This window comes from Lagopus muta, chromosome 17, assembly GCF_023343835.1.
Source record: "Lagopus muta isolate bLagMut1 chromosome 17, bLagMut1 primary, whole genome shotgun sequence".
NCBI classification, from domain to species: Eukaryota; Metazoa; Chordata; class Aves; order Galliformes; family Phasianidae; genus Lagopus; species Lagopus muta.
The window spans coordinates 7460235-7485980 of record NC_064449.1 but is presented as its reverse complement, the minus strand read 5'-3'; the positions used below and the strand labels follow the sequence as shown (position 1 = coordinate 7485980).

General features: G+C 49.9%; 2 protein-coding genes across 5 annotated transcripts; one reads left to right on the top strand and one right to left on the bottom strand.

Annotated features, from left to right (window-relative positions):
* Positions 1-82: 82 nt before the first annotated feature.
* LOC125701896 (2-oxoglutarate and iron-dependent oxygenase domain-containing protein 2-like) lies at positions 83-3188 on the bottom strand. The gene is made up of 5 exons (XM_048964450.1): positions 3005-3188; positions 2873-2929; positions 2072-2182; positions 1079-1178; positions 83-261 (listed from the first exon to the last, which is right to left on the bottom strand). The coding sequence occupies exons 1-5, from the start codon at positions 3125-3127 to the stop codon at positions 83-85; spliced, it is 570 nt and encodes a 189-aa protein (XP_048820407.1). The 5' UTR covers positions 3128-3188.
* A 5454-nt stretch (positions 3189-8642) lies between these two features.
* ABCB9 (ATP binding cassette subfamily B member 9) lies at positions 8643-25599 on the top strand. Of its 4 annotated transcripts, none has more exons than XM_048964065.1 (13): positions 8643-9239; positions 10174-10830; positions 11154-11268; positions 11625-11755; positions 13031-13236; positions 13831-14028; positions 14283-14414; positions 15519-15647; positions 16942-17130; positions 17743-17916; positions 19215-19374; positions 19820-19956; positions 20658-25599. In XM_048964065.1, the coding sequence occupies exons 2-13, from the start codon at positions 10224-10226 to the stop codon at positions 20994-20996; spliced, it is 2517 nt and encodes an 838-aa protein (XP_048820022.1). In that variant the 5' UTR covers positions 8643-9239; positions 10174-10223; the 3' UTR covers positions 20997-25599. The 4 variants fall into 4 exon arrangements, with proteins under 4 accessions (XP_048820022.1, XP_048820024.1, XP_048820025.1 ...); XM_048964068.1 differs by having other exon boundaries at positions 9079-9290; XM_048964066.1 differs by lacking the exon at positions 8643-9239 and adding an exon at positions 9246-9356.
* The last annotated feature ends 147 nt before the right edge of the window (positions 25600-25746 follow it).

The following is a 25746-nucleotide window of genomic DNA, read 5'->3' as shown; positions in this document are numbered from 1 at the left end:
AAATAACATGAAAGTCTTCTTGGCTGTTGTGTTTTCTGCCTAGACTATGCTGGTGTTGGTGAGAATGCAGCACCCAGACTTTTCACTTCATGCTCTGGCTGCTCAAGGAGTTGGCAGTGTTCCTCAGGATCAGCTCTGGGATGGATTTGTTATTTTTCATGTTGACCCTTTGCTTCCAGGCTTCCCCATCCAGTTGTGAAACCTGGTACTGATTTACATGCCTGCTGTAGGTGCCAAGGAAATGCTCTGAGGGCCCAGAAGCTGCAGAGGGAGGGCAGTAAATCAACAGCAGTCCTCATGGATGAAAGGGACTCGAGGACATTCAGAGGATGGTGAATTTACTTGTCCAGCCCATCTTCCCTTTCTGGGAAGGCCAGGCCGCCTGTGCTGCTTTTCAGGGTAGAGCCCTAAAGGTCTAAGGGGAGCTCAGTATTAAGGATATAGGAGCTGTGATAAAGACAGTGTGAAAAGGTAATGTGCCTGGAAACTACTTCTTGGGAAAATAACCAACAGCAGCCTTGTACACACACACTTGTTTCTTTCTTTTTGTCTTGAGAAAAAGAGGCGACTTTGCAGCTTCCCTTCCAAATTTTGTCAGTGTTTCTGGCAGGGAGAGATCTTCAAAAATGCCACCAGGGAAGCTGAAAGCACAGATCTCTTTAAAAGACTGAAAACTAGACTGAAAATATTTCAGCTCAGACTAACCGAAGGGAATTGTCTGAAATGGGGAAGCACTGGGGAGGGAAAACCAAGCCCCTCAAGCTAAGTGTTCCTTCACAGCAGCCCTCCTTGTGAGGTTATGATACAAGCAAAACCCCAGCCCTGCTGTAGTGAGAGCCTCTGATGAGACATCAGCAGACTGGGATTGGAAGAGCAGAAAACAGGATCTCATCCACAACATAACTGCTGCACAATACTGCCTCTCCAGAGACTCTCGTCAAGCAGAAAATAACATCCTGCTTGTCCCAGCTGTGAATCAAAACCGAGCTGTCAAAGACAGGGCTTGGAAACAGCTGCCATCACTGAAACTGCAGCATCACATGGGTGTTCTCTGTTGATGATGGGTTGTTTTCTGTACCTGAGAAGGACTCGGTGTAGCGCAGGAGGCCATGGAGATTAGCATCTGATGATGTGCAGTATCTAATGATTTCTAGAAAACCTGGGGCCAGAAATGAATCCTGGTGCCAAGGGAAGATGACAAATGTAAACAGAAACACAATTAGCCTGCAGAGTCTTTTACAGCCTGAGAGGGAAACAGACTTTCACATACACACAGGAAAATATGTAAAGCCTAGGGAGCAAGGCTGATAGTTGCCCTTGGCTTACTTCTGTGGCAGGAAATGTTACCAGTAAATTGTGTGTAGTTGTAGTTCATTAGTATTTCTAAGTATAACTGGCCAGATTTATTCTTAGTGCAATGGGAAAGAGCCTGGCTTGCATTACAGACACCTAAAGGGTAAAAGCAAAGACATTTCTACAAGATTTACCATCTTTTCCTGGCCTTAACACGACAGAACTCTGCTGGAAGCACTTTCCTGCACAGATCATGACAGTCAATGGCAAAACATGTTACTAAAGGGTTATGGAGCAGTAAATCTGTGAGAATTTTTGTGTGATTGATAATCTAGGAACACATCTGTCAAACATCAGGAAATTCAAAGCAGAGCAGCCCATAACAAAGGTGGCTTTGCTGCATTTTCAGTGGGGTACACATAGACAAGCAGCCTGCTCCCACCCTTCAGCTGAGAGTAATTATTTGTTTACCTGTGCTGATTTCTGTGGCTGTCCCTTACTCTTCAGTGACCCTGTTGGTGCAGTGGTACATTAGCTCACAATTACTAACTATATTCTGCATTCAGCACCAGGTGGTGGTGCAGCTTCCATAAAGAATGACCCTCACTTGGCAGAATCCTGCCTGGAGAAGATGCTGGGCTGTGACAGCTGTTTTGGTTTTGATTCAGTCCAGCTCTGGAACTGCACACACTCTTGATGATAAAAGGGCTCCCTACTGCAAATATAAGCTCTCAGCCAATTCCTTGAATGCAAAGGAGATTTCAAACACAGGATCTACCTGAAGAGTGTACACTTCTGAGTGCTTTCGTTTGTAACACTGAGCGATGATGGCTTTGCGCTCCGCTGACTGACGAACCAGGTGTTTTCTTCTCTGCACTTCTGCTTCAATCTAGGAATAAACAACAGAGCCTTGTGCTGGAGAATCAGAACAGATAACAAAGAAGAGGATAACTAAAACAACTCCAGGAATCTGCTTATTGTTCTAAAGCAGTTATTTTTGTTCAGGGCACCTCTGGGAGCCTGAGCGTGCGCTTTTGCTTTTCTGTAGTCAAGACAGGATGAGTAAATATTTAAAAACCCAGATGCCTAAGAGGGATTTGAGACGCATTTGCACAATGGATGGCTTAAGAAATAGGTGAAGTCTTTCCGCGGATGTGTCAGGGGAGCGGTGAGTTTTCATCCCTTTCAGGCATTTCTGACACCTCATGAATCGCTCTGGGTCTGGTTTATGTCCTGACAAGAGCAGTTTTGTCCGCAACAAAGACGTTTCCCGGGAGGGATTAGCGTTAAGTGGTGCCAGGACAGGCTCGTCCATCACCGCACAGCAAACAGCTCAGGCTACAACTGCTCTGCTGCGCCCCCCGCGAGGTCACACCGCCCGCCGTGTGACGGACCCGCGGGGCATCCCGAGCCGGCCGGGACCCCCAGAAACTGGATGCTGTGCCGAGAGCATCGCCACACGGCGGCTCGGCGCTGGGAGGCTGCTCCGGCGCAGCCACCAAAGCGGGCTCTTATAAGTAGCAGGAAAGGGACCGAGGAGCTGCCAGCCCTCGGTCCCCGCCCGCGGCTCGGCGCTCACCTCCCGCAGCACGGCCGCCATCTGCTCCTCGCCGCCGCAGCCCCGCTCCCTCAGCGCCTGCAACGACACGACCGTCAGCGGCCGAGCCCGACGCCGAGCCCGCCGCCCCGCCCCGCCCCGCCCCGCCGCTACCCGCCCGTAGTCCCGCCGGAACTGCCGCTCGTCGCGGTAGCAGACGTGCATCCCGCAGCGCCCGACGAAGATGTTGGCGGAGAAGAAGCAGGCGCAGGCTCGGAACGCCCGATCCGCCGCCATGTTTCCCGCCGGAGCGCAGCGCTCGCCCGGGTCCGCCGCCACAGCGCTTCCGGAGGGCGCGGGGGAGCGTCGGAAAATTCCGGGCCGAAAGAAAAACGGGGAAAAGGAGGCGGCCGTAACGCCTCTTCTGCTCCCTCTCCGTGCCGGTTTTTGCAACCTCGACGCCGTCGCCGCCGATCTCCGTATCTCCAGCCCGTAGCGAGGCGTTGGCCGCGCCTCGGGGCGCGCACGGACCGGCGGCTCTTTGCAGACGATCCCTGCGCTGCACGGCAGCGTCCCCGCCCTCCTCCCGCCGTCCCTCAAGGCCGGGCACGCGCTCGGGCACGCGCGTGGCGCTCGTCGGGCACGCGCCCGGCCCGGGCCCCCGCGGCGGCCATGGAGTCCTCGCTGCAAGTGGCCGAGGAGGAGGTGGTGGTGGCGGCCGAGCCGTGCGTCCCCAGCAGCAAATTCGAGGACATTTACCGCCTGCTGGCCGAGGGCTGCTTCCCGCCCAGCTTCTGCTCCATCAAGAGGAAGAACCTCAAGCGCTACGCCCAGAAATTCGTCGTTGATGGTGGGAACCGGGGGACCCTCGGGGGATTGCGGGGGGGATCCGCTGAGGGAACCCGGCGGTGCCGCGCCGTTATCCCGGCGTCGCTTTGGGGGCGAAACGTGGGGATTTGGGGCGCTGTGTGGGTGCTGGGACCCTCTGTTGGAGGAGGGCCGTCTGCGTAGGTGAGGTCCTTGGGTCTGCGTGTGGGCTCAGCGCGAAGCTGTGCTGCTTTTGGGAGATGTCCTTGTCACCCTCACGGGAACGGCTGTGGGATCATCACGGGAAACAAAGCCGTCCCGCCCGCAGGTGGCTGCCTGTACTACGTGGGGCCCAAGAAGGAGGAGAAGCGCGAGGTGATCGTGGACCCCGAGCGCAGGCGGCAGGTCTTCCTGGAGAGCCACTTCACCGAGATCGGGAACCACCTGGGCCAGAAGAAAACAGTGCACCGCATTCAGAGCCGGTACTACTGGCTGGGGATTGTGAAGGATGTGGTGGACTGGGTAAGTCTGGAGCGACGTCTTTGACTTTCCCAGGAGGTTCAGGCAGGAGTGAGCAGCTGCCAGAGCCCTGGTGCAGGGATGGTGTTGCTCCTGGTGCTGTTGCTTTGAAGCCGTGCACTGGGCCACGCTGCAGGTGAAACTGCTGGAGCGTCTTGAGGCAGCTGGATAGATTGGATGTCTTTTTCCTTGAGCATCAGTAAACCTGCACAGGTAGGCATCCTCATGCAGGACAGTTTTGGCCAGTGTGGGAATATCAGATTGGTTCAGACAAAGCGTTGCTGAGTTTAGCTTTGAGCAGGCTGCATTCCTGCCAGAGCTCCTCAGCTCCCTGAACTGCTGTAAAGAGAGGAGCACAGGGTTTCCACCAGCTCTCCTGGGCTGCTTGGCCTCACCTATTGTAATTCCCCTGCAAGCAGGGCTCTGCAGCAAAAGCCTGCTTTGGAGAAGTGTGGCTACATTACCTGGTCCAGACAGTACCCCTCTGGTATCCTAGGGATGATAATTTCTCTAGCCGTTAGAAAAAATGCAATAAATATTTACCCCAAACCAGGGTAAGAAATGTCTTTGCTATAGGCCGCATTGAGAAAGTCAGTTATTGTGTCAGAGAAGGCTGTCTGGTGAGTTTTGTCAGAGATGAGTTGTGTCAGCCTGTTGTCTTCTGTTCTTTTTCTTGTGTCCTTCTGTTTTTATTGGGTAGAAGGAAGCTGCACAGAGGTACTGTCCTTCTTACCCACTTATAACTTGTTCAGAATCTGACATAACTTGGCAGCGTATTTTAAAATCCTTTGATACAGTTTTTCCCTTTCCAGATCAAAATGTGCGAAACATGCCAGAACGCAGAGCACAACAAGAACGTATCACGGAAAACCAGACCTGTTAAAGTGGAGTCCCCCTGGGAAGTGCTGGGATTAGCTGTTCATGGTGAGTGTTTGTGGCTGTCTCACAAGCTCTTCGAGGTTTCTGCACCCGCTGTCGGGAAGTGTGGCAGATTTAAGGTCACATGTGAGTGACAGCCGCCTCCCTCTGTGGTGAAGAACTGCCAAGGAAGCCGTAGCAGCTTACCAGGGTGCAACCTGATCCGAATGCCTGGCACAGTTCCCACTGCATACACAATGGGAGTTGTGTGGGTGTGAGTTACCACTCGGAATTGAGGCTGTGATGGGTGTGCTGTTATACTAATGAAGGTCACAGAACTGTACTGTCTAGATGACAGCAGAAAAGAGTTAAAAGTATTTTGCCTTTTGGCAGCAGTTGTTTTCTGGGCTTGGTTTTTTACCTTCCCTGTTTGGGTGATATTACAGCATCACATTTATTTATTTATGTATTTATTTTTAAATGCTTGTTTATGCAGGACCTTTTCCTGAGACGAGCCAGAGCAATACACATGTCCTCATTGTGACTGACTACTTCACTAAATGGATTGAGGCTGTTCCTCTGCAGAAGAAAGATGCCTTGTCAGTGGCTAAAGCACTAGCTACCATTTTTTACAGGTGGGCTCTTCTATTCTTGATTAAATTGCAGCTCTACAGTGAGATAAGGGATGCTTTAGAAACTGTGTTGAAATATGTGTCCACAAGATGGTTCTCCAGAAGAGCAGGAACTCTTCTGCAGGACAGGCTGTGCAGTGCCCCTCTCTTGCTATCTACAGAGTCCTTGGGAACAGCATGTTATTCTCTTATTAGCAGTGGAAAGGAGAAGGAAACATAAGTGGTTCACTTTTTGGCTCCAAGGTCAAGAGAGCTGGTGCCCTAGTTCTCTACAGAGTTATAAAATGTACTCTGATCCTTTGTAGAGAGTGTTTGTTTTACACTCGTGTGGTACCTGCCGCCACTGTACCCTGTGGGAAATGCATGTGGCCAGCAGATACTTGCACAGGAAACTTTGCTTGCTTCTTCAGCACCCAGTCCATTGGAGGACCTTTCTCCCTTTTGTATCCTGTTTCCTGTGCGGATTGAATGCCTCTGCTTCTGCCCTGTGGTGAGCAGAGTAAAGCAAGTTGTGTGTCCTCTTCTTATTCAGGTTTGGAGCATCCAAGAACATTTATGCCGGTGAGAGCTGGGACTTCTGTGAGGAGGTAGGTCAGGTGCTGGCTGTTTGAGGGAGAAACAACACGATCTTGAGTGTTTGCTTTTGATCAGAGCTACAACATGCCATGTACAGGGTATGAAGAGCTGAAGCTGCCATCTCCCTGTCCCAGCCCTGTTGCCAGCAATAGGTGCTTTGCCAGTGCTTTCATGCTGTCAGGATTTGAAGCTGTGGTTATGTGGTATAAAGCCTTGAGCCACACTGCAGCTTCTTTGCCCAGAAGGAAAAAATCCTGTGAGATGATGGCTGTGCACTCTCTGCCCTACCCTGGGATTAACCCAGCTTGCCAGTGCTGTGGAAAACCACAGCACTGTAATATTTGTTGCAACATGTTTTCTCCAGCTCTGACTTCTCTAGTGAGTTTTTCATGCCCAGTAATACTTTTCTCCCTCGTCTGTAGTATCCTCATGCTGCCAGGGGGATTTCTACTTCAGTCTTTTTCATTATAAGCAGTATTTTGTTTCCTGCACTCTGTAGCTACATCCCAGTGAGGCAGTGCTGTCTCATACTGTCTCATAATGCTGCGGTGCAGACCTGCCTTGTCCTCCTGTGGGCATGACCCCCTGCCTTTGCAGGTCAGCCGGCTTCTCTGTGAGCGCTGGAACATCTCCCAGATTCTCACCCCTGCAAACCCTGTGGACTGTGTGGGCCTGGATCACCGCAGTGCTGAGGTGCTCAAATCCTCCATCTGCAACGTGGTGAATGAGAAGCCCAGTGAATGGGATGCCCACCTCGACCCTGTGCTCTTCGACTTCCGCACGTCGGTGAACTCTGCCACGAAGTACACCCCTTTCTTCCTCATGTTCAACAGATACGTGTGCCTGTCGTCTGAGGTAACTCTGCAAGAGAGCACAGTTGTGTGTGAGGTTTGCCACTGACACTGCTATGGAGTAGTAACCACGTGTCTATGCCTTGCAGGTGGATTTTGTCAAGGACTCAAAAGAGCAGAGCGTTAGCTCTGCTAAGGCAGATGGCCTCCCACCATTCACCGCTGCAGTTCAAGAGCAGCAGAATGCGGTGAAGGAAATTGTAAGTCTTGCAGTGCCTTGAAGGGGTTTTGCAGCTAAGCCCCCATCTGTCCACAGATGCCATCCCACAGGAATCTCTTGCCTGCAGGCTTTCTCCCATTGCCAGGCACAGCAGGTGGTGTGTTGTGGCAGTGGCAGCAGAGCCCTGCTTAGGCAACGCCCAAGTGTTCTGCCCTGGCTGGGTCACTGGTTCTGCTTGCAGGAGAAGCAGGGCGAGAGCTGTGGTTTAACAGGAGGTGTTGTGAGCTTCCAATAGCTTCAGCCTAGATCCCATTCTGCCCTCTACTGATGGAGAACTCTGAGCACAGCCATTAAATAATGCTTTCTTAACACAAGGTCTCCTGGAAGTGTGGGGTTGTTGAAATGAGGCCGGAAGGTCCCTGTTTGGTCCCTCCCTTGCCCTGAGGTGCAGCAGGTGGTGCTGACGTTGGCACAGCTTTTGCCATCAAAGTTGCAGCATGGTTGAGCTGATTTTTAAGCTACCTCTCCTTTAAGCCCAACCAAAGCTATCCGCTTTGCAGGTGATCGCCAATATGACCACAGCCTACAAGCGGGAGCGGAAGACCATGAAAAGGAAAAGTCGGGTCCTGCCCTCTCTTACATTCAAAATGGAAGAAAATGTGTTTGGGAGCAACGGTGCCTCTTCCCTGAAGAAGCTGAAGAAGGGCCAGTTTGTGTCCTTCCAAATTGAAACAGTCCTGCCAAATGAGCAGAGTATGGCTGAAGTGAAGAAAACCAGCTAGCTTCTGGGGCTTTGCTGGGTGTCCCATGGGGCTGGGGACAGTAGTGTGAACTGTTCCCAAGGTTCTTGTCCCAGCTGTTTGAGGGTCCAGGCACAGACACCTGCTCAGTCTGGGAGGGCAAGGAGGGGGAAGGTTCAGACAATAGGGTCTGTTCCATCTCATCCCAGTCCAGGCTGGGACCATCCCTACAACACAGTGAAGTGGCACCATCTTCATTTATGCTTGGGCAGCAAGGGACTCTGTCTTGGCAAGAGCTCCACCTCAAACACAGCTTGGAAACTGCCCCACTGGGGGTAATTGCAGCAAGGCCTGGGAAGGGCTATGGGTGCAGGTGAGGAAAGCACCAGGAACATGACTCAGCCAAGTTGCAGTCCATTTCCTGTGGTTTAAAACAACCCTTCCCACTCTTCAGTGTGACATGGGAAGGGCCATGCTAGGTCTGGCAGCATCCCGGGGACGCGGGGATGGCTCAATGTGAGCTTTTTGGTTTCAACCACTCATTAGCAAAAATAAAATCAATAGAACACGAGATTTTTATTTTCTGTTTATCCAGGCAGAGAAAAACTTCTTCCTTAGTAACATTGCTGTTCTGTACTCTACAGAAATGGGGTGAAATGTAGTCTGTGCTGGAGGGGTTGTTGAGGCTGAAGTACAGCACTGAGGAACCCTGAATGTTGCAGTGGTGACCCAGATGAGCGTGGTGTCACACATCACCCACCTGAGAGCACAGGTCTGGTGTCACACATGCTGCCCACCTGGGTGCACATGCTGAACGGGCAGGAGGTTGAGTGCTGCCATCTCTCTGGAGTTGGCATGCGCTTGTCCACACTTGAAGACAGAAGTATTTATAAGCTGGATTTCTTGAAAGGAAGTCCTTCACTGCACTCCTGGCTTTAGGGGTTAATTTAAAACCCCATCAAGCTGCATTAGAGCACCTTTAGATTTTTCCTACTCGCTCCAGTGCTGTAGAAATAAAATAAACTCCCATCCTTGGACCTTCTGCAGCATTTTGCGACGGGAAGGGAGCCTGAGGGTTCGGGTGGAGCGGGATCCGGTTCCCCATCCACCCCTTCGCTCGTCCCCGTTCCCAGCGCACGGAGGCGCTGCCGGGACCGCTCCGCAGCGTGGGGGCGTGGTCAGCGTGGAGGGGCGTGGTCACAGCGGAAGCCCCGCCCCCCACCGACCTTCGCCCGCATCGGTCGCACAGGGCCGGAGCCGCAGCAGGTAGGAGCAGGGTCGCGTCTGGATGCGTGAGTGGAGGCGGGCACGTTCCGGGTGGGTTTTACCTTCTGACTTTAGGATTTGCTGCGTAATCCTCTGTGCATAGAAGGGAGAAAAGGGGTGAGTGCTGGGGGGGCGGGAGGGGGGGAGGCACTGCGTGGGGAAGAGCTGCCCCCGCGTGATGGTAAGGGCGGAGTCCCCGCTCGGAGCTGCTTTGTAATCTCTTGGGATATTTATTGGGTGCCACCCTATTGCGTGCTGACAGTGCTGCCCGTTCGTGGCTTGCTCCAAATTAATAAATATTCTAAAGGCTGATACGGCCGCTGTGGCCATCATTCTTTTATTTACTGGATTGTATTTAGATATTCTGCATTGTTTTTCAAAGAGGATAATCTGTTGCAAAGCAGAACTGCTCTCCCGTATGTTTGCTACACCTTGACACTGGTTTTTATTGCATGTTTGATTTCGGCTTCATCCCAGGAAATCGGGGAGGGACCCTCAGACCACAAACATCTGAGCCCAGAAACTCTGCAGCCCCATAGCGCAGGGCATGAGGGCTGCATGGATGTCCTGTGCCCATGTCTCAGTGTCACCTAGTCAGAATGAGGTTTCACAATGAGATGCAAGAATCCCAGAATGCTTGATGTTGGACCTCTGGAGATCATCCAGCCCAAGCTGCCTGCACAAGCAGGTTTTAGATTTGTGATAGCTGGAGTCGTCTTGGAAGGGGTGGAGTTTGTCTTCATTTGTGCTTGTGACTTTGTAAAAGTCAAAGTGGGCGTATATAGAGAGAAAGAGCAGAGGATGAAGGAACAGACAGCGGTGTTTGAGATCAGGACAGTGGGTGGCTGTTGTGGCCTTCGCAATGGCACTTGCAACCCCATTAACTCCTCATGGCTAATAACAACTCTGCCCCTTCCTCTCGCCCTGTGCACAGGCTGTGGCCATGTCCTCACTGCGCTAGGCCTGTCCCCCCCCACCTCGAGGATGCGTGCCTGGAAGGCGGTGGCCAGCACGCTGGTGCTGAGCGGGGCCGATGTGGTGGTCACCACGCTGCTCTATGCCCACGGCCGGCGTGGTCGGGACATCCTTCAGGACCTGCGGCACTTCAACATCTTCAACTCGCTGCTGGACATCTGGGGGGGCTGTCTCTACCGTAGCTGTGTGCTGCTGGGGGCCGCCATCGGGGTGGCCACCAACACGGCCTATGGCCCCCGGCGCCTCAGGGCTTCGCGGACCTTCATTGCTGTCGTCTGCCTCCTCATGGGCATCTACATGATGGTGAAGCTGCTGCTCTACTCTGAGGTGCGGAGGACCATCAGGGACCCCTGGTTCTGGGGGCTCTTTGCTTGGACCTATGTGGCGTTAGTGGCCACCTTTGGGCTGTGGCAGCTGCTGGCCTGTGTCACATCTTCCCGTGAGGCGCTGGGTCATGGCTCTGAGTCCCGCACCGAGGCGGAGGAGAGTTGCGACGCCCCACGGGACAAGCGAGAGGAGGCAGCGGGACCCACCATCCATAAGCTGCTGTCCTACACCAAGCCAGATGCTGTCTTCCTGGGTATTGCTTCCTTCTTCCTCCTCGTGGCCGCACTGGGTAAGTGAAGGAGCTGGAGGGGGCCGTGGGATGCTCTGCTGTTCACTGGGAGGGGAGGAGCCATGTTGCTCCTTGGAAAAATGAGGGAAAAATTAAATGGGGCAAAAAAATGCAGTGGAGGATAAAATGCCACGGGAAATTAAACTTTTCCATTAGTTGCTAAGGTTCATGCCTTTCTGGTACATCTTGTGTGATGGGTAAATAACTCTGTGGTTGGGATGGAGGTTGACTGTGGGCTTTCATGGTTGGGAATATGAACCCGTGGTTGGATCCTGGACCCAACTGGTGTGTCTGTAACTCTTTGTCCTGTGCTTCTGCATCAGGAGAGACCTTCCTGCCCTACTACACAGGGTTGGCCATTGACGGCATTGTGGTGCAGAAGAGCATGGACCGCTTCTCCACGGCGGTGCTGGTCATGTCGCTGCTCGCCATAGGAAGGTAATCGCAGGGGTCGGAGCCCAGCAAGGATATATGACTGCTCTGTGCTCTTACAGTGGTGGCGGTCATGAGATCTTCCATGTCCTTCTGCCAGTGCTGGGGGAGCAGGCACAGGGGATGGGCTCCCTGGTGATCACTGTCCCTGCCTGAAGCTTGTAATTACTGTGATTAGGGCCACTGTCCCTATGTTGTTAGCACCCGGGGGGGCATGGGCTGATTTAATCATTACTACCCAGGGTGGAAAGCGATACCAACACAGCATTGCCCAAGCCCTCGATACGGGCGCTGGTGTGTTTGTGTTGCTGAGGAGTGGGTTTCGTGTCCACCGGTCTATAACGTTTCTTATCTGCAATTAGCTCATTTGCCGCAGGTGTCCGGGGCGGCGTTTTTACGCTCATATTTGCAAGACTGAACATCCGCCTTCGCAACTGCCTCTTCAGGTCGCTGGTGTCTCAAGAGATGAGTTTCTTTGATGAGAATCGCACAGGTGGGTTCCTCTTTCCCCTGGGTTTACTCTATTGCAGCACGTGGTATTTTTCCCCCTTAGTTTACCCTCTCTTCGGGTGCTTTTAGAGGTGGTGTCTAAATGCTCATGTTTAGATACAGCAACAGAAAGCTCTTCCCTTTGGGTGCTTTCTTGCCACAGGGGTCAGGATTGCCCAGCACCTTGGGAATGCCACATTGCCTCCAAACAGCCTGATATCCAGCAGCTCCAGGGCTGGCATTTTTAACTCCAGTCATCTCATCCCCAAAATACTTCCATTTTTCTTCCTGTACCTCCCTTCAGTTCCCACTGATCAGCTGCCCTCCATCTCTGCTCCAGGCACTGGAAACCTCAGACATGTAAACCTCGCTGTGCATGCTTGTGGCTTTTCCTCCTTGCCATCTAGTCCCGTCCCCATCTGTCATTCTGGTGTGGTCCCAGTTAGCTGCAACTTTTCCCATACTTAATTTCTTCTTGGCAATATTTTTAGTTTTGAGGCTGTTGCCATATTTAGCAGTTGCTGCCTGTTGCCCGGTTAGCTAAGGACACTGGATATGTTATTGTAAGTGGGATATGGGTAACCCTCGACTAATAGTTATGCAATAGCATGGGACTTCAGCCCTGGCTGCACTGGAACACAGGCCAACTACTTAGAAATTCAAGGTGGCATTTGACTCCACTGAAGGAGCTTTGCCCTTAGTGGCTGCACTCACATCCTCCAGGTCACTTGGGTCTTCTCCAGGCTGCAGACACGGCTAAACCTCCTCTGCCCTCTCTGAAGCTGCCTGGCACTCTGTAGGGTGAGCTGTGCTAGGCATACTCCTGGTCCTCTGAGGACAGCAGGGAGAGTTGCCAGCAGAAGGCTGGTGGAGGGCTCCTGGCTTCAATTAAAAATGAACTGGTAGCTGTGTTCACCTCAGCGAACAGCCACTGGTGCACGTGGGATGCCCTCCAGATACAGTGCAGAGCCAGTGCCGTGTGCTATCCTGCAGCCAACCTGAGCGACCCAAGGATGTAGCTCCTGCTTTCAGACGGGTTTCATGTCTTTTGCGCATGCAGCAATTTGAGCTCCTCTGCTTTGCTTCACATCCCCAACAGCAGCCATCCTCTTCCATGCTGCCCTGCAGACCCCGTCAAGGGGCTAGGTTGGATGAGGAGCTCCATCTGCCAGGAGACTGCTATACAGTCTGCGGGATGGGACGCGGAACACGGACAGGTGACGACCTGCCACAGTGACGTGTCCCTGCTCTCCCCTTCCCCAACCCTTCATTCTTTTAGGGGATGTCATCTCCCGCCTGACGTCGGACACAACCATCGTGAGTGACCTGGTCTCCCAGAACATCAACATCTTCCTGCGCAACATGGTGAAGGCCACAGGGGTGATCTTCTTCATGTTCAGCCTCTCATGGAAGCTCTCACTTGTCACCTTCATGGGCTTCCCCATCATCATGCTGGTGTCTGACATCTACGGGAAGTACTACAAGGTAGGCAGGAGCAACTGCCATAACTGTGCCACAGTGCTGGCCTGTCCCCACTGTGGGAGTTACAGGTGGTTTTGGAGCTTGTTGGGTTGATACTCAAGTGTTTTGCTGCCTGCAGTACGGGCACGAGGGCAGCATTATAACTATGTGGGCAGGTGGCACAAACTTGGCTGTCAGCTTCACACTCGGAAGCTGAAGTGTCTCAGGTCTGACATAGGAGGTAGCTTGGCTGTGCACTGTCCAATCTGTGCCTGCTTGTTCCCATGCCATCTGTCCTGTCCTCTCCCTGGAGTAAATCAAATTGGGGTTAAACCCAGCCCAGTGCTTCCTTCCTATGCCAAGGACAGTCCCTTGTGGCTAATGCTGTGTCCTGTGGACTGTGCAAGTTCCACACCACATGCTCTCTATGCTGGTTGTTAATGCTGTCATTAGCACAGCCCTGCTTTCCACTGTCCCAAGGTCAGGGCTGTATCCCATCACTCAACCTTGGTGCCCATGGACTTGGAAAAGTCACTGTGCTCTCTCCAGAGCCTGTGGGAGTGCTGCCATGGGCAGCTTGGGCATGTGTTGAGCACCCTTTGTTTCTGCTTCCCGCAGAAGCTCTCCAAGGATGTGCAGAATGCCCTGGCCAAGGCCAACAACACTGCCGAGGAGACCATCTCTGCCATGAAGACTGTCCGCAGCTTTGCCAATGAGGAGGCAGAGGCAAATGTGTACTGGCAGAAGCTGCAGCAAGTGTACAGACTCAACAAGCGGGAGGCCCTGGCGTACACCTACTATGTGTGGTCCAGCGGGGTAGGTGGCCTGCACCAGGGACTGGCAGGGGACATGGCTTCAGGTGTCAAAATGTGCACAGAGAGTTGTGTGTGCTGGGCTCAGGGAGCTTTGTGGGATGAGCCCAGCCTTGATGTCTGCTGCCCTCTGTCAAAAATATATTCCATCCTCCCTTAGGGGAGCATCACATCGTGGTGCTGAACAGTTTGTTTTCTCTTGTAAATAAGAATGGAATTGGTAACTGCTCAAGGTCATGGAAAACCTCATGTTTTCAGGCTGCTGCATTGCGTGCCTTTGCCAGCTCATCTCCGGCGGTTCCGGCTGGGAAAACAGCCACAGTGTTGGTTGAGATTCTGCTCAGAAGCAGAGATTTTCTACATGTGGGCGGTGGTGAAGGGAGGCTGCAGGTTTGTTGTTTGATTTAGGTTTTTTTTTGCAAAATATTTTTTTCTTTGCTGAGAACAGATGGTTTGGGGCTCCTCTTGTATCTGCTGCTAACTAAGGCTGTGCAAAACCCTCACGTGGGGCCTTCACCCTGTGCGTTTAGGGATCCAAATAGCTGCTGTTGAGAGTTGTGTGGGTTATGCCTTCATACAGCTGCAGGAGGCTTATGTGCTGACAGCAAGTTCAGAGCATTGTTAGCATTGTTCCTGAGCATCCAGGTGAAGCCAGCAGTGGGAACTGGGACAGAATGGATCCCACTGAGTCAGAAAAGGCAAAACTGCTCCTGTGGGGCTTGTGTAAAAAGAAGCTGACAGATATAGCACAGCCCTGGTGGAGTCTCTCTCAGAGAAAACAGGATCTTAAGGTCAGATCTTGGCAGAGAGAAAGAAGAGGAACTTTTTCCCCTGTTTTCTGTCTGTGTCAGCTCATAGCCAACAGCCCTTCCCACTGACTGTGATCCCAGCAAACTCCGGGCACTGATGTCACCTTGTTACAGGCAGCCTGTATGCCAAGTGTCGCGTGGAGCGCTGGGCACTGCAGAGGGTGAAACATCAGGATCACATCAGGGCTGGTCTGATATCTTTGCTGAGTAGGTGGTGCCCCCATACACTAATTGCAAGCAAGAGTTGAGGTTATCCTTCAGAGACTTGTATACACAAGGAGGACTTGTGCATTAGCTTTTGGCCTGGCTCTGTGCTCTAAATTAAAATGTGTCATATAACGCAGAGGTTATTTTAGCGGTGAGGTGACTGTATGTGTTGGATAATTTGAGTGTGGGTTATGCTAGTCCAAGAGATGTCCATGAGATGCTCTGTTATTTCAGATAAATCTGTCTTCCTTCACTGCTGCCACTCCAGACTTGTATTTTGTTGAATTCCTTCAGTCAGCCCAGCTAACCAAGTTGTTTTTCCCTTCTCATACCCAAGCCATGTGCTGACAGGAATGCTGGGTTTGGGGCTCAGAGAATAAGTACCAGCTGCTGAATTGCAGTCTCCTGTGTGAGTAACTACAATTGCACTCGAGTGTTGTCTGTCCTTGCTGATTTTGGGCTGTTTGCTTGCTTTCAGCTCACCCTCCTGGTGGTCCAGGTCAGCATCCTGTACTACGGAGGGCACCTTGTGATCTCTGGGCAAATGACGAGTGGAAACCTGATATCCTTCATCATTTATGAGTTTGTCTTAGGAGACTGCATGGAGGTGAGTTTGTTTGATCATTCCAGGCAACCCCATATCACAGTGTTTGACTTCGAGATGATCTCAACCCCTGCAGTCACAGGACTGGAGCCAGTGTTGCCTTCCCTACCACCTGCTGTGGCTTTGCCCGTCTGCAGTCTAATTCTCCCCTCTGCTTCCTGCTCCATTTCTACTGTGACCCCATGAATACAACCACTGCTAACACCTTGACACTTGAAAGCATCTGAAGTACCTCGTCACAGATAAGACAATCAGTACTAAAAGGGTTGGGCTACCCCTGCTGAAGGGGAGAGTCCTGGCTGCCTTCCAAGCATGTTTTCTGGTGTGAAGGATGCAGAGATTGCGTGGCTGCCTGTTCAATTTCAGAATTCATTAAGAGCTTAATTATATTACATTTTTTAACTCTCCCTGGAATAGGCTGCAAGCTGCTGCATTGGCAGCGCATTAGCAACTTAGGATTGTGGGTGGGATGGGAGCCCACTCAGGGCTGCTTTCCCATTGCAAAGGCGTAAGCCTGGCCAACTGAAGCAGAAATTAGCAAATCCAGATTTCCTCACAGCCACGCCTGGTTTCAGTGCTGCTTCATCCTTCGTGCAGCAGCACAGCAGAGCTGGAGGCAGCTCACCCAGCTCTCACCATCTGTGCTGATAGCTACAGGCTTTGGTGGTGTTTCCAGGCTATAGTTTTGGTGCATTTGAGGCACTTACAGTACAGGCTGTTCATCGGTTCTGAGTTTAACACTGAAATTAGCCAGCAAGATGGAGGCTATTCCAGCAAAGCTAGTGTCAGTGTACAGCAGTTCTAGTGGGAGGAAGTACAGTAGATCCACTGGGACCATATTCCTATGGGGAACAGCCATACCAGCTGCCTAATGGTGATCTAGAAAGGTCCAGCCTGAGGCTGCTTTGCGTATGTAATGTGTGTGCTAGGGGACAAACCAGCTGCTCTGGGGCTGGTGCAGCGCACTGTTGTATGCAGATGCATTCAGCTTTTGGATTGGGAAGCTGCTGGTCTTGAGCAAAGAGACATGGGAAAAGATTACAGTAGAAGTTTGGGTTATGTATCTCTTGACACACCTCTTCCCAATCCATCTATTTACTTCTTATATTCCCGTGTCGACCCATGCAAAAACCCCTTTAGATGATGCTTCCTCTACCTTGGGCAGGGACAAAAGTTCTCTTTTTCTGCCTCATGACCATAGTTAACATCAGAGAGTGCTTCAACTGTTCTCCTTATAAGTGGTTCCAATTGCTATTTCCATAATGAGAGGGTCTAACCATTGCCTCTTCCCTTCCAGTCTGTGGGCTCTGTCTACAGCGGCCTGATGCAGGGGGTGGGTGCTGCTGAGAAGGTGTTTGAGTTCATTGACCGCAAGCCAACAATGGTCAACGATGGGTCACTGGCCCCAGACCATGTGGATGGAAAGGTGGAGTTCAGAAATGTGACATTCTCTTACCGCACTCGTTCCGCAACGCAGGTCCTCCAGGTGAGCCCCACTGCTGCAGAGCATTCCTTACCACAAGGCAACTTGTGATGTTTCTCCATAATGACCATAACCAATCCTCAACCTGTGGGGAAGGTCGTTTGCCCTTTTTGAGATGCATAAAGGCAGCCTCAGCAGCATGCTGGCAAGCAGATTATAGTGAACAGCAGGTGTTTAGGGCTGGCTTTCCTTACAAAGAATTAGATTTATTAATAAAACCCTTGTTCCCAGCTCAGACATTAAACACGTCAGCATGGTGCAGGGCTTTGTGCCAAGCTGTCTCAGGCTGCTTCCACGTGAGAGAGGCTGAGGTCATGGGGCAGGGTGAGCAAGCAAAGAGGTTGGTTGCTTTGCAGCTTTTTGGAGGTCCTGCTGCACAAGCAGGAAAATTCATAGCAAAATGTGGAGGCTTTATGCTTCCTCAGAGGGAACTGAGAGAAGAAAACAGTTAAGTCTTTTGGAGGTGAGATGGCCAAAGCAGCACACCAGAATGGTTGGTTGGGGGGGATCTCCTTAGCCATCTTTTGGTCACCTCTCCTGTGCAGTGCTCAAGCCACTGCTCCAGGACCCTGATGAAGGCCAGCACCTGAGCACATTCTCCCATCCGTGTTGCAGAACGTGTCCTTCACCCTGCACCCTGGCAAAGTGACAGCACTGGTGGGCCCCTCAGGGAGTGGGAAGAGTTCCTGCGTCAACATCCTGGAGAACTTCTACCCTCTGCAAGATGGGCAGGTGCTGCTGGATGGGCGTCCCATTAACATGTACGATCACAAGTACCTGCACTCAGTGGTACGAGCGACTGATAAGTGTATTCTAGCTATCGCTTGCTGTGGTCAGAGGGGATGATGGCAGCGTTGTATATGGCTATGGGTTTGATCTGGAAACCTCTGAAGTGCCCAGAAAACTGGAGGTGGTCCGGGAAACAAATTCAGATAATTTGGGGTGGGAGCAGAAAGGAAGAAGATGATGATTGGTTTTAGGGGAAGGGGGAAGTCTGCTGAAAACAGAACAAGAAATGTGTTTTGTTTTGTACTTTTTTGGCCAACCCAAAAGGAGTACAGTTTTGGTTGTTTGATTATTGATAGTCTCAGTTGGTTTTGGAAAAAGTGTTTTGCATTCCCGCAGAATATTCTACCTTAAAATCTATCTATAAAATCTATAAAATTCTATCTTAAAATCACTCTCAGATTGTGAGGAGTTAAACTACTTGGAATTCTGGAAGCAGCAGAGGAGTGCTTTATCCAGTCCTCTAGCTCTGTCTGTGTGTCAGCACAGATCAGCCTCCATCTTCCCTCCAAGTAACTGCCCACTTTGTTTGCCCCCAGAGTGAATGGCCTCAGGAACAGCAGGAAAACCTGAAAACAATTGATCAGAAGCAGGCTGGAAAGCCAGAGTCAGTGTGACTAATTGACATTCTCTGCCAGTGCTGAGTGAAAATTAAAAGACAAGCAAGTCTTTCAGCTTAGCAAGCCTGGTGTCGTGCTAGGAGCATGGGGAGAAGTCAATTAAAATATGACCGTATCCTACTGGTTCTCTCCACGTCCAGTTCTAAACAATAATTTGGAGGGTTCAATTTATTTCAATATAGACTGTTTAACAAAGCAGGCTGAATTCAAGAGTGAGCAGCAATGTCTGTACAGTAGAACAGGGAGGCTGTTGCTAAGCAATTAAGGAATTGCAACAGCTCTTAGCTTCCTAATTTGCCTCAAGCAGAGAATTGGCAAGACTGGGCAAAGCTCCCTCCAGCCTGCATTTTCCCTGCAACTGGTTTTCCATACTGAGAAGTGCAAGGAGTTCTGGGAGTTCTGGAGCAAAACCACAACAGGGACCTGGAGTTGGGAGCTCATCCCAGGTGCCAACATACCAACATATCACACATTTCCTTTTCTGCACAGCAGCTTCCAGCAGACAACATAAAGTGGACTGGGACTGCCACTGGGCACCTAGCAGTGTTGCTGGAAGCTCCCATTGAGGCACTTCTGTGCCTTGGTCCTTACCTAGTGGGAACAAATGCTGATAATCTGAGACTCTGTTTGGCCATTCTGTCTTCTGCTCCCAACCCGCTGCTCTTCCCTTCCTTTCTGCAGATCTCCCTGGTCAGTCAAGAACCAGTGCTGTTTGCTCGCTCTATTGCTGATAATATTTCTTATGGCTTAGCTTCAGCCTCCTTTGAGTCGGTTGTTCAGGCTGCCCAGAAAGCTAACGCACACGCCTTCATCACGGAGCTGCAGGATGGCTACCACACAGGTACCAACAGCCCTCTGTTTGCACCAAAAGCATTCTGTTCTGAGGGAGCCATGAGAAGGTAGGGGCTTCTCCTCACTGTTGCTTCAGCTGTGCTGCCTCCAGAGCCCATCTTACAGCAATACAGCCACAAGGGTCAGCACAAGAGAGAAGTCGGGGCTTGGATGATCTCTCAGTGTTAGTGACTTCTTGCTGTGGGTCCTTCCATGTTCTTCAGTCCCTCGCACACTGGGACAACAGTGGAGAACTTTCTGCTGGAGGGAAGGACTGTGGCCTTGAAGGTGTTTAGTACATATAAACTGCTTTGTTAAGTGAATAAACAGAATAGCATTTGCCTCATCTTTGCTTCAGAGCATTATACTGTCCTGGTGTTGTTGGCTGGGTGCTGAACTTAATGGCAATTGTTGATTTTTATCTTGACTGCTCCTTCTCTCTCTTGATCCAACAGAGGCAGGTGAAAAAGGAGCTCAGCTATCAGGTGGCCAGAAGCAGAGAGTGGCTATTGCCAGGGCCTTGATCCGAACCCCTCCCATCCTAATCCTGGATGAAGCCACAAGTGCACTGGATGCAGAGAGTGAACATGCGGTGAGTGGGGGACTTGGGTGACTTGCGTGTCTGGGCTGAAGAAGCAATCTGGGGTTGGAGGAAAGGTTACAGCTTCAATTTCTAGCCCATAGACAAACTTGCAGTAGGGAGGAGTACCCGAGCTAAAATCTGAACTAAAGCACCAAACAAGCCATGCTGAACCATGGTTTATCTGGCTGGGATGTGATGACCAAACAGTTCTACCAGTAGTCTCCTTTGGTCTGGCTAGTTCATTGGCATAATGAAAAGCTGGTTCAAAGTGCTGGCATGAGGACAGGCCTCCCAGTGCTAGAGGATGAGTGCTGCACAAGTGTGATCTCAGAGCAGTTTGTGGGCTTGCAGGATGGGGTGAGGCTCTTCAGCAGGGCTAGCGCTACATGGCCTCCAGAGTTGCACCCCAGCTCTAACAAGAGCTCAACATACAAGATCAGGCCTGTCACTTTACTACTCTGTTACCAGCAGTTGGAGGTGTGCATTCCCCATCTGAAGGCTGGCTGCACTGAGAGAGAATTTGGGGCTGCACAGTGAGACGGATGGCCATAAGGTTACAGGGGGCCCTGCTTTGTGTCCCCAGCATAACCAGAGGAGAACAAACCTCCTGTCCAGAGATTTCTTAACTCGGAGCCACCAAGCTGCTCTCCTCCCCTCCCAACACAGTGCCAGCGATGCTCATGCACTAACATCTTTTCTTCCCTCAACAGATTCAGCAGGCGATTTATGGTGACTTGCAGAACCACACAGTGCTTGTCATAGCACACAGGCTGAGCACTGTCGAGAAGGCACACAACATCATTGTGCTGGACAAGGGCCGCGTGGTGCAGCAGGGCTCACACAAGGAGCTCATGGAAGAAGGAGGTCTTTATTCCAAGCTGGTGCAGAGACAGATCCTGGGGCTTGAGGCGGGTAGCGCAGACAGCTGCCAACCCACAGCCCGGGGGGATTCAGCAAAGGCGCCCGGCGGGCTGGAGGGAGAGTTCAGGATAGACCATTCCCTCCCAGCTGCAGCACAGGACGACTGCAACAACACAACTCCTAAGTGAGAGCAGCGAGGGCTGGGGCTGGAGACGCATGCTGGGACGCAGCGCAGGAGGTGGCTTCCCGACGGGCGGCGCGCCGCACAACGTGCCCGTCTGCTCATCCTGCGTGCGCCGCGCACCTTTGCACACACACAACCACACACTATAGAGCTTCCTGCATTACTGCCCAGTGGGCAGATGCCTGCTGGTTAAACAGGGAAACAGATTTGGGAGTTGGGTCTTTAGCAATTCCCAGCATTTCTACCGAGTTTCTTTTCTTACTACCAGTAATTCCCCACAACTGGGACTTTTCTTCCATTGATATGCATGTGTAACTGATATTAACTGTAATGGATGTAAAATGCATGCACGGAGGGGAAATTCCCCTCCAGGAATTCAGGGGGTGGCTCTTGTAGCCAGATAGAAAAGCAGCGACTGGAGAAGGTCCTGCTCCTGCTGTTGATCTGTGGAGCCAGTCTGAAGTCTGTAGGGATCTCCCTTTGGCTTTAGTGAAAACTGGATCACTCGTGGGGCTGAATGCCAGGAGAGTTTTGCACTGAGTGCCTGCAGGCTCAGGTTCACAACCACAGCTGCTGGACTCTGTTTCATGTAGTTCCATATTCGTGGAATAAGCCAGGGGACCAGGAGGCAGGTGTTGCATTTAGATTTGCTTGTGGTGCTTGGTGGGTATTTGGTTTTATTTTTAAGGATGAAGGGTTTTACCCTAATTGGGTTAGGGTGAGGTGGCTTGGTTTGGTTTTGTTTTCTTGTATTTCCATGTGCACTACACAATGTCTGTCTGGCTCCAGCATCCTCTCAAATTTAGTCTGTTATTTCAGTATTTTTTTATATCTCACAACCCTGGTGCTGGTTTGAAAAACACTTCTAAAGACAGGCATAAAATACTAAAAGACAGCACTTTATAAATCCCACTGAAGCTTTGTTCAGCTTCAGGCAATGCTGCTGACTTCATTGCATGGGAAACCCATACAGTCACTTTCCTTGAAGTCAAACTTCCTCTGCCTGAAGTTGAAAATGTATTTCTTTGAATACTATTTATTAACTTTGAGTAAGAGTGAAAGAAAGAAAGCTGTTGCTCCTAGCCCTTCTGCATAATGGCTCTGGCTTTGTAGTTTTATCCTGCCATAGATTAGTGGTGAAGCTTATGCAGGCAGGCAGATGCTATTGAAAAATAGCATTGGATTTTATATGGGAATGATTGACTTAGAACGTGCATTGTTAAGAAATTATCTCAAGCACTTTAGCTCTCATGTTTTCCAATATTTGAATGCTGCTTTGTTTTCCTTTTTGGCAGTTTTGTTGTTGGTAATGTTTTGTTTTTTGCTCAGTAATGTTTTACAAACTCTTTAGTGTCCTTGAGGAGGGATGCTCAAAAGAAAAATAAAATACTACCTCTGCCACTAAATACTGAGCCCCAATGGGGGCTGTGTTTTTGCATTCAGAATATCTGGAACTTCAAGGTAACATTAATCTGGGGGTGATAGACAGACACCCTGGAGGGGAATAAAAAGAACTACCTACAGAGAATTGGGTTTCTAACAGCTGTGAAACACTAAGAATAACTTATTCAAGAACTTGTTTTCATCCCAGATCCCATCTGATAGTCAGTCTCACACAAAAGGACAGGCTGTATAACCTGTTGTCAAAGCACAGTGCTCTGTAGCTGAAGTCTTTTTAGCTGCTTGCTTTTGTGATACGATGAAAAGCTGTGCCTCAGGAGGAGAGCTCTCTTTGGCTTATCTCCCTCAATTTAGGAGGGAATCACAATCCGAAGCCTAGTTTGAGTCATTCATCATTCATCACTTCCCTAAATGGCCAGTATATTTCTGCCTGATGAAAATCTTCATTGTGGGTATGAAGAGCTTGGAGATTCCACCCAGCACCAGAGGGCAAGCAATTAAATTTGCATTCTTATCAGTAGCTGTGAGCAGAATGCAGACAGTGGTTTGCAGAAGTAGAATTGATTGCTGGTTAATTGGAAAAAAAAAAACTGGGGGGGGGGGGGGAATAGGTAACCTGGGAATGAGGGAAGCCAGCACCTGGGAAGTGCTGTTAGGACAATGCTTGTTACGACGTAAGATGGCAGAAAAGAGGAGATCCTGTCCTGTGTGCCCCACCAGGCAGTGCTGCAAGAAGGGGAGTTGAAGGATATGCAGGGATTAGTTTTATTGCAAAGGCTACAGGAAATTTTGAGAAGGGATCCCTGCTTCCCAACCCCGGTGTGCCAATAATCCCAGCACTGTACTCCAAAATCCAAAAAGCTTCAACTGAAATGACACACAGAAAGAGCAGCTTGTCTCTGCTAGTGGCTCCAGGCCAAGCTGATAACAGGAACTGATTTTGTGCATTGCTGCGGGTGCTGAATTCTGTCTTTTGCATCCAGATAACTCAAGGCTGCTTTTCCCTTGAGCTTTACAAGTTATTTTATTGTTCTGTTGGCATGTGACAAGTGGATCTGCGTGCATGCCAAAGCTATGAGGGTTTTCCATCCAGCAGTACTAATCTAACGCAGGCATTTCTGCTGGCCAAACCAGTACAAATCCTGTGACTACTGAAAATCCTGCTTCTCAAAATCATTCCAGATTTCTTTTTATGATGGGTCTCCCCTACCTCACAAATCTGCCACCACCTCAGAATATGTCTGTGATGTGATAACTGGGGTCAGAGGTGCCTGTTGGCCAAACTAAGCCCAGCAGTGAGGATGTGCTTACCTTGGTGCAACAGTGGCAGTTCCTTTAGTGCTGGAACCTGTTTGCTGCAAGTCTTTGGGCCGCACTGTCTGTGGGCAATCTGTGCAGCCTGGAAATAAGGCCACTGTTCCCTCTGAAAGCCTGCAGTGCAGTATTTTATGGCTGTGGGTTTGCCCAGAGCTGATGTTTACATGGGAACACAAAAAAGACTGTTCAGGCACTTACTGATGACAGTGATGCAGATAAGTTTCTTCTCAAAGGGAACTCAGATGGGTTTATCTGAAACCTTAGCTTGTGGAGTGCACCTTGACGACCGTCATGGCAGAGCTGGAAACAGTGAGTCACCTGACAGCATACATGACTGAAAAGGTTGACTCCGTGCTCCATAGCAGGTTGTTTTCCACACTGTTAATAAGCTTAAACCATTCTCTGTAATATGTCTAACCACAGATTTATTAATTATTAGAGAGCCCTATCCAAGATAAAGTTCAAGAACGGATCCTGTAATACCTACAGCCAGAGACTGATTTGATTTAAACATTGGAGGGCCTTATCCAAGACAAAGTTCAATAGTAGTTTCAGCCTATAGTTTCAGCCATCCTCCAAAGACACACGTTGACCTTTGTACCTTTGCACAGATGAAGCGTGTGGCTGAGTGACCCAGTAAACTGAAACGCAGCGTGATGGAAAAAAACACAGCCATGTTTATTTCAGCAACTCATCTCCCAGTGCACCAAACTCTGCCTCAGTATGCAGCTGTGTGTGTTTCAGTGGCTGGGCTTTCTAGGTCTTTGGCAGGTCTGGAAATACCACAAGCAAATACTCAGAGTGTTTCCAGTTCAGGTTCAGAGCTGCATCTTAGTCTGCCCTTTCTGCTCTAGCTTTACTGTGAGCCCAAGGAATGCAGATGCAGGTATAAAACCTGTTTCTCTTTTCATGCCTGTGGATTCCTGAGTGGAAAAAGCACTGACAGTTAATTCTTGCTCTTTCCAACAGAACTACTCCTCCTCTTCCAGAATGCTGAATATGCAGGTCTTTTTCATATGTGAAGGAATTTAAATCATAAAATCTAGACAGAAACATGGACTTCAAAATAAAAGGAAATTAAATTGCAAATAAGCAACTTACCTAACTATTGAGCAACCAGTCTAATAAGGGTTAATAAACTCCAAAGATTAGACTTGCAAATTCAGTCTCTACATAACCAACCAGTTTTTCCAGGAAAAGGAAAGAAGTTGTTGTGAAGGTGACTTGCAAAATATGTCTAAATATAATAAATATGCATACACATAGGGCTACTGACTGTAAAAGAATACGAGATGACAGAACAAAATCCAGGATCAGATTTAAAAAGAAAAAAAAAAAAAAGAATCTAACATTTAAATTAAACTGGGCTGGATGCCAGCTCTCCCCATGACTGAAGCCTGACTCCTTATTAATCATGACATGTCTTCCACTGTAGTGTTCTGAATGTTTTTTGTTCTACTTCTCCTCTAATAAGAAATCACAACTTCTGTACTTTGCCTGCTTTCATTTTTAATGTTCATGAATACTGTCACCTTTTGAAAGGGTTTTAGCAAAAGTAAAGAGGATTCAGGGCTTGGATAAATCTGATAAATCTCAGATATACTCCGTTATTTGACGATCCCTGTGGCCAAAAATCCTGCTTTATCTTCTATTCTTCACATTCTGCCCAAGTGATGAGCTGCCACAAAACCTTTCAAGAAAGCTGCTGAGTTGAAAGCCAGCTTCCAACCTGCCCAAGTAGAATACATATTCCAAAGCAGCTGACCTTTATTTTGTCTCTCAACTTCAGTTGCTTTTCTGGCCAAACTTGCAGGTGCTGATCAAAGTACTAACAAGCACCAGATGTTTAATACTGACACTCCTCTCCAACATCTCCAGCACCCAAACTTACCTGCATAGACATATGTGTGTTTTCAAGATTTGTTGTACTTGAGCACAAATAAATTATGTTTTCCTTGTGCTATGTTTTGTCAAGACTTCATTGTTCTACATGATGAGACTCTTAACTAATTTAGTACTTATTACCATTGACAGAT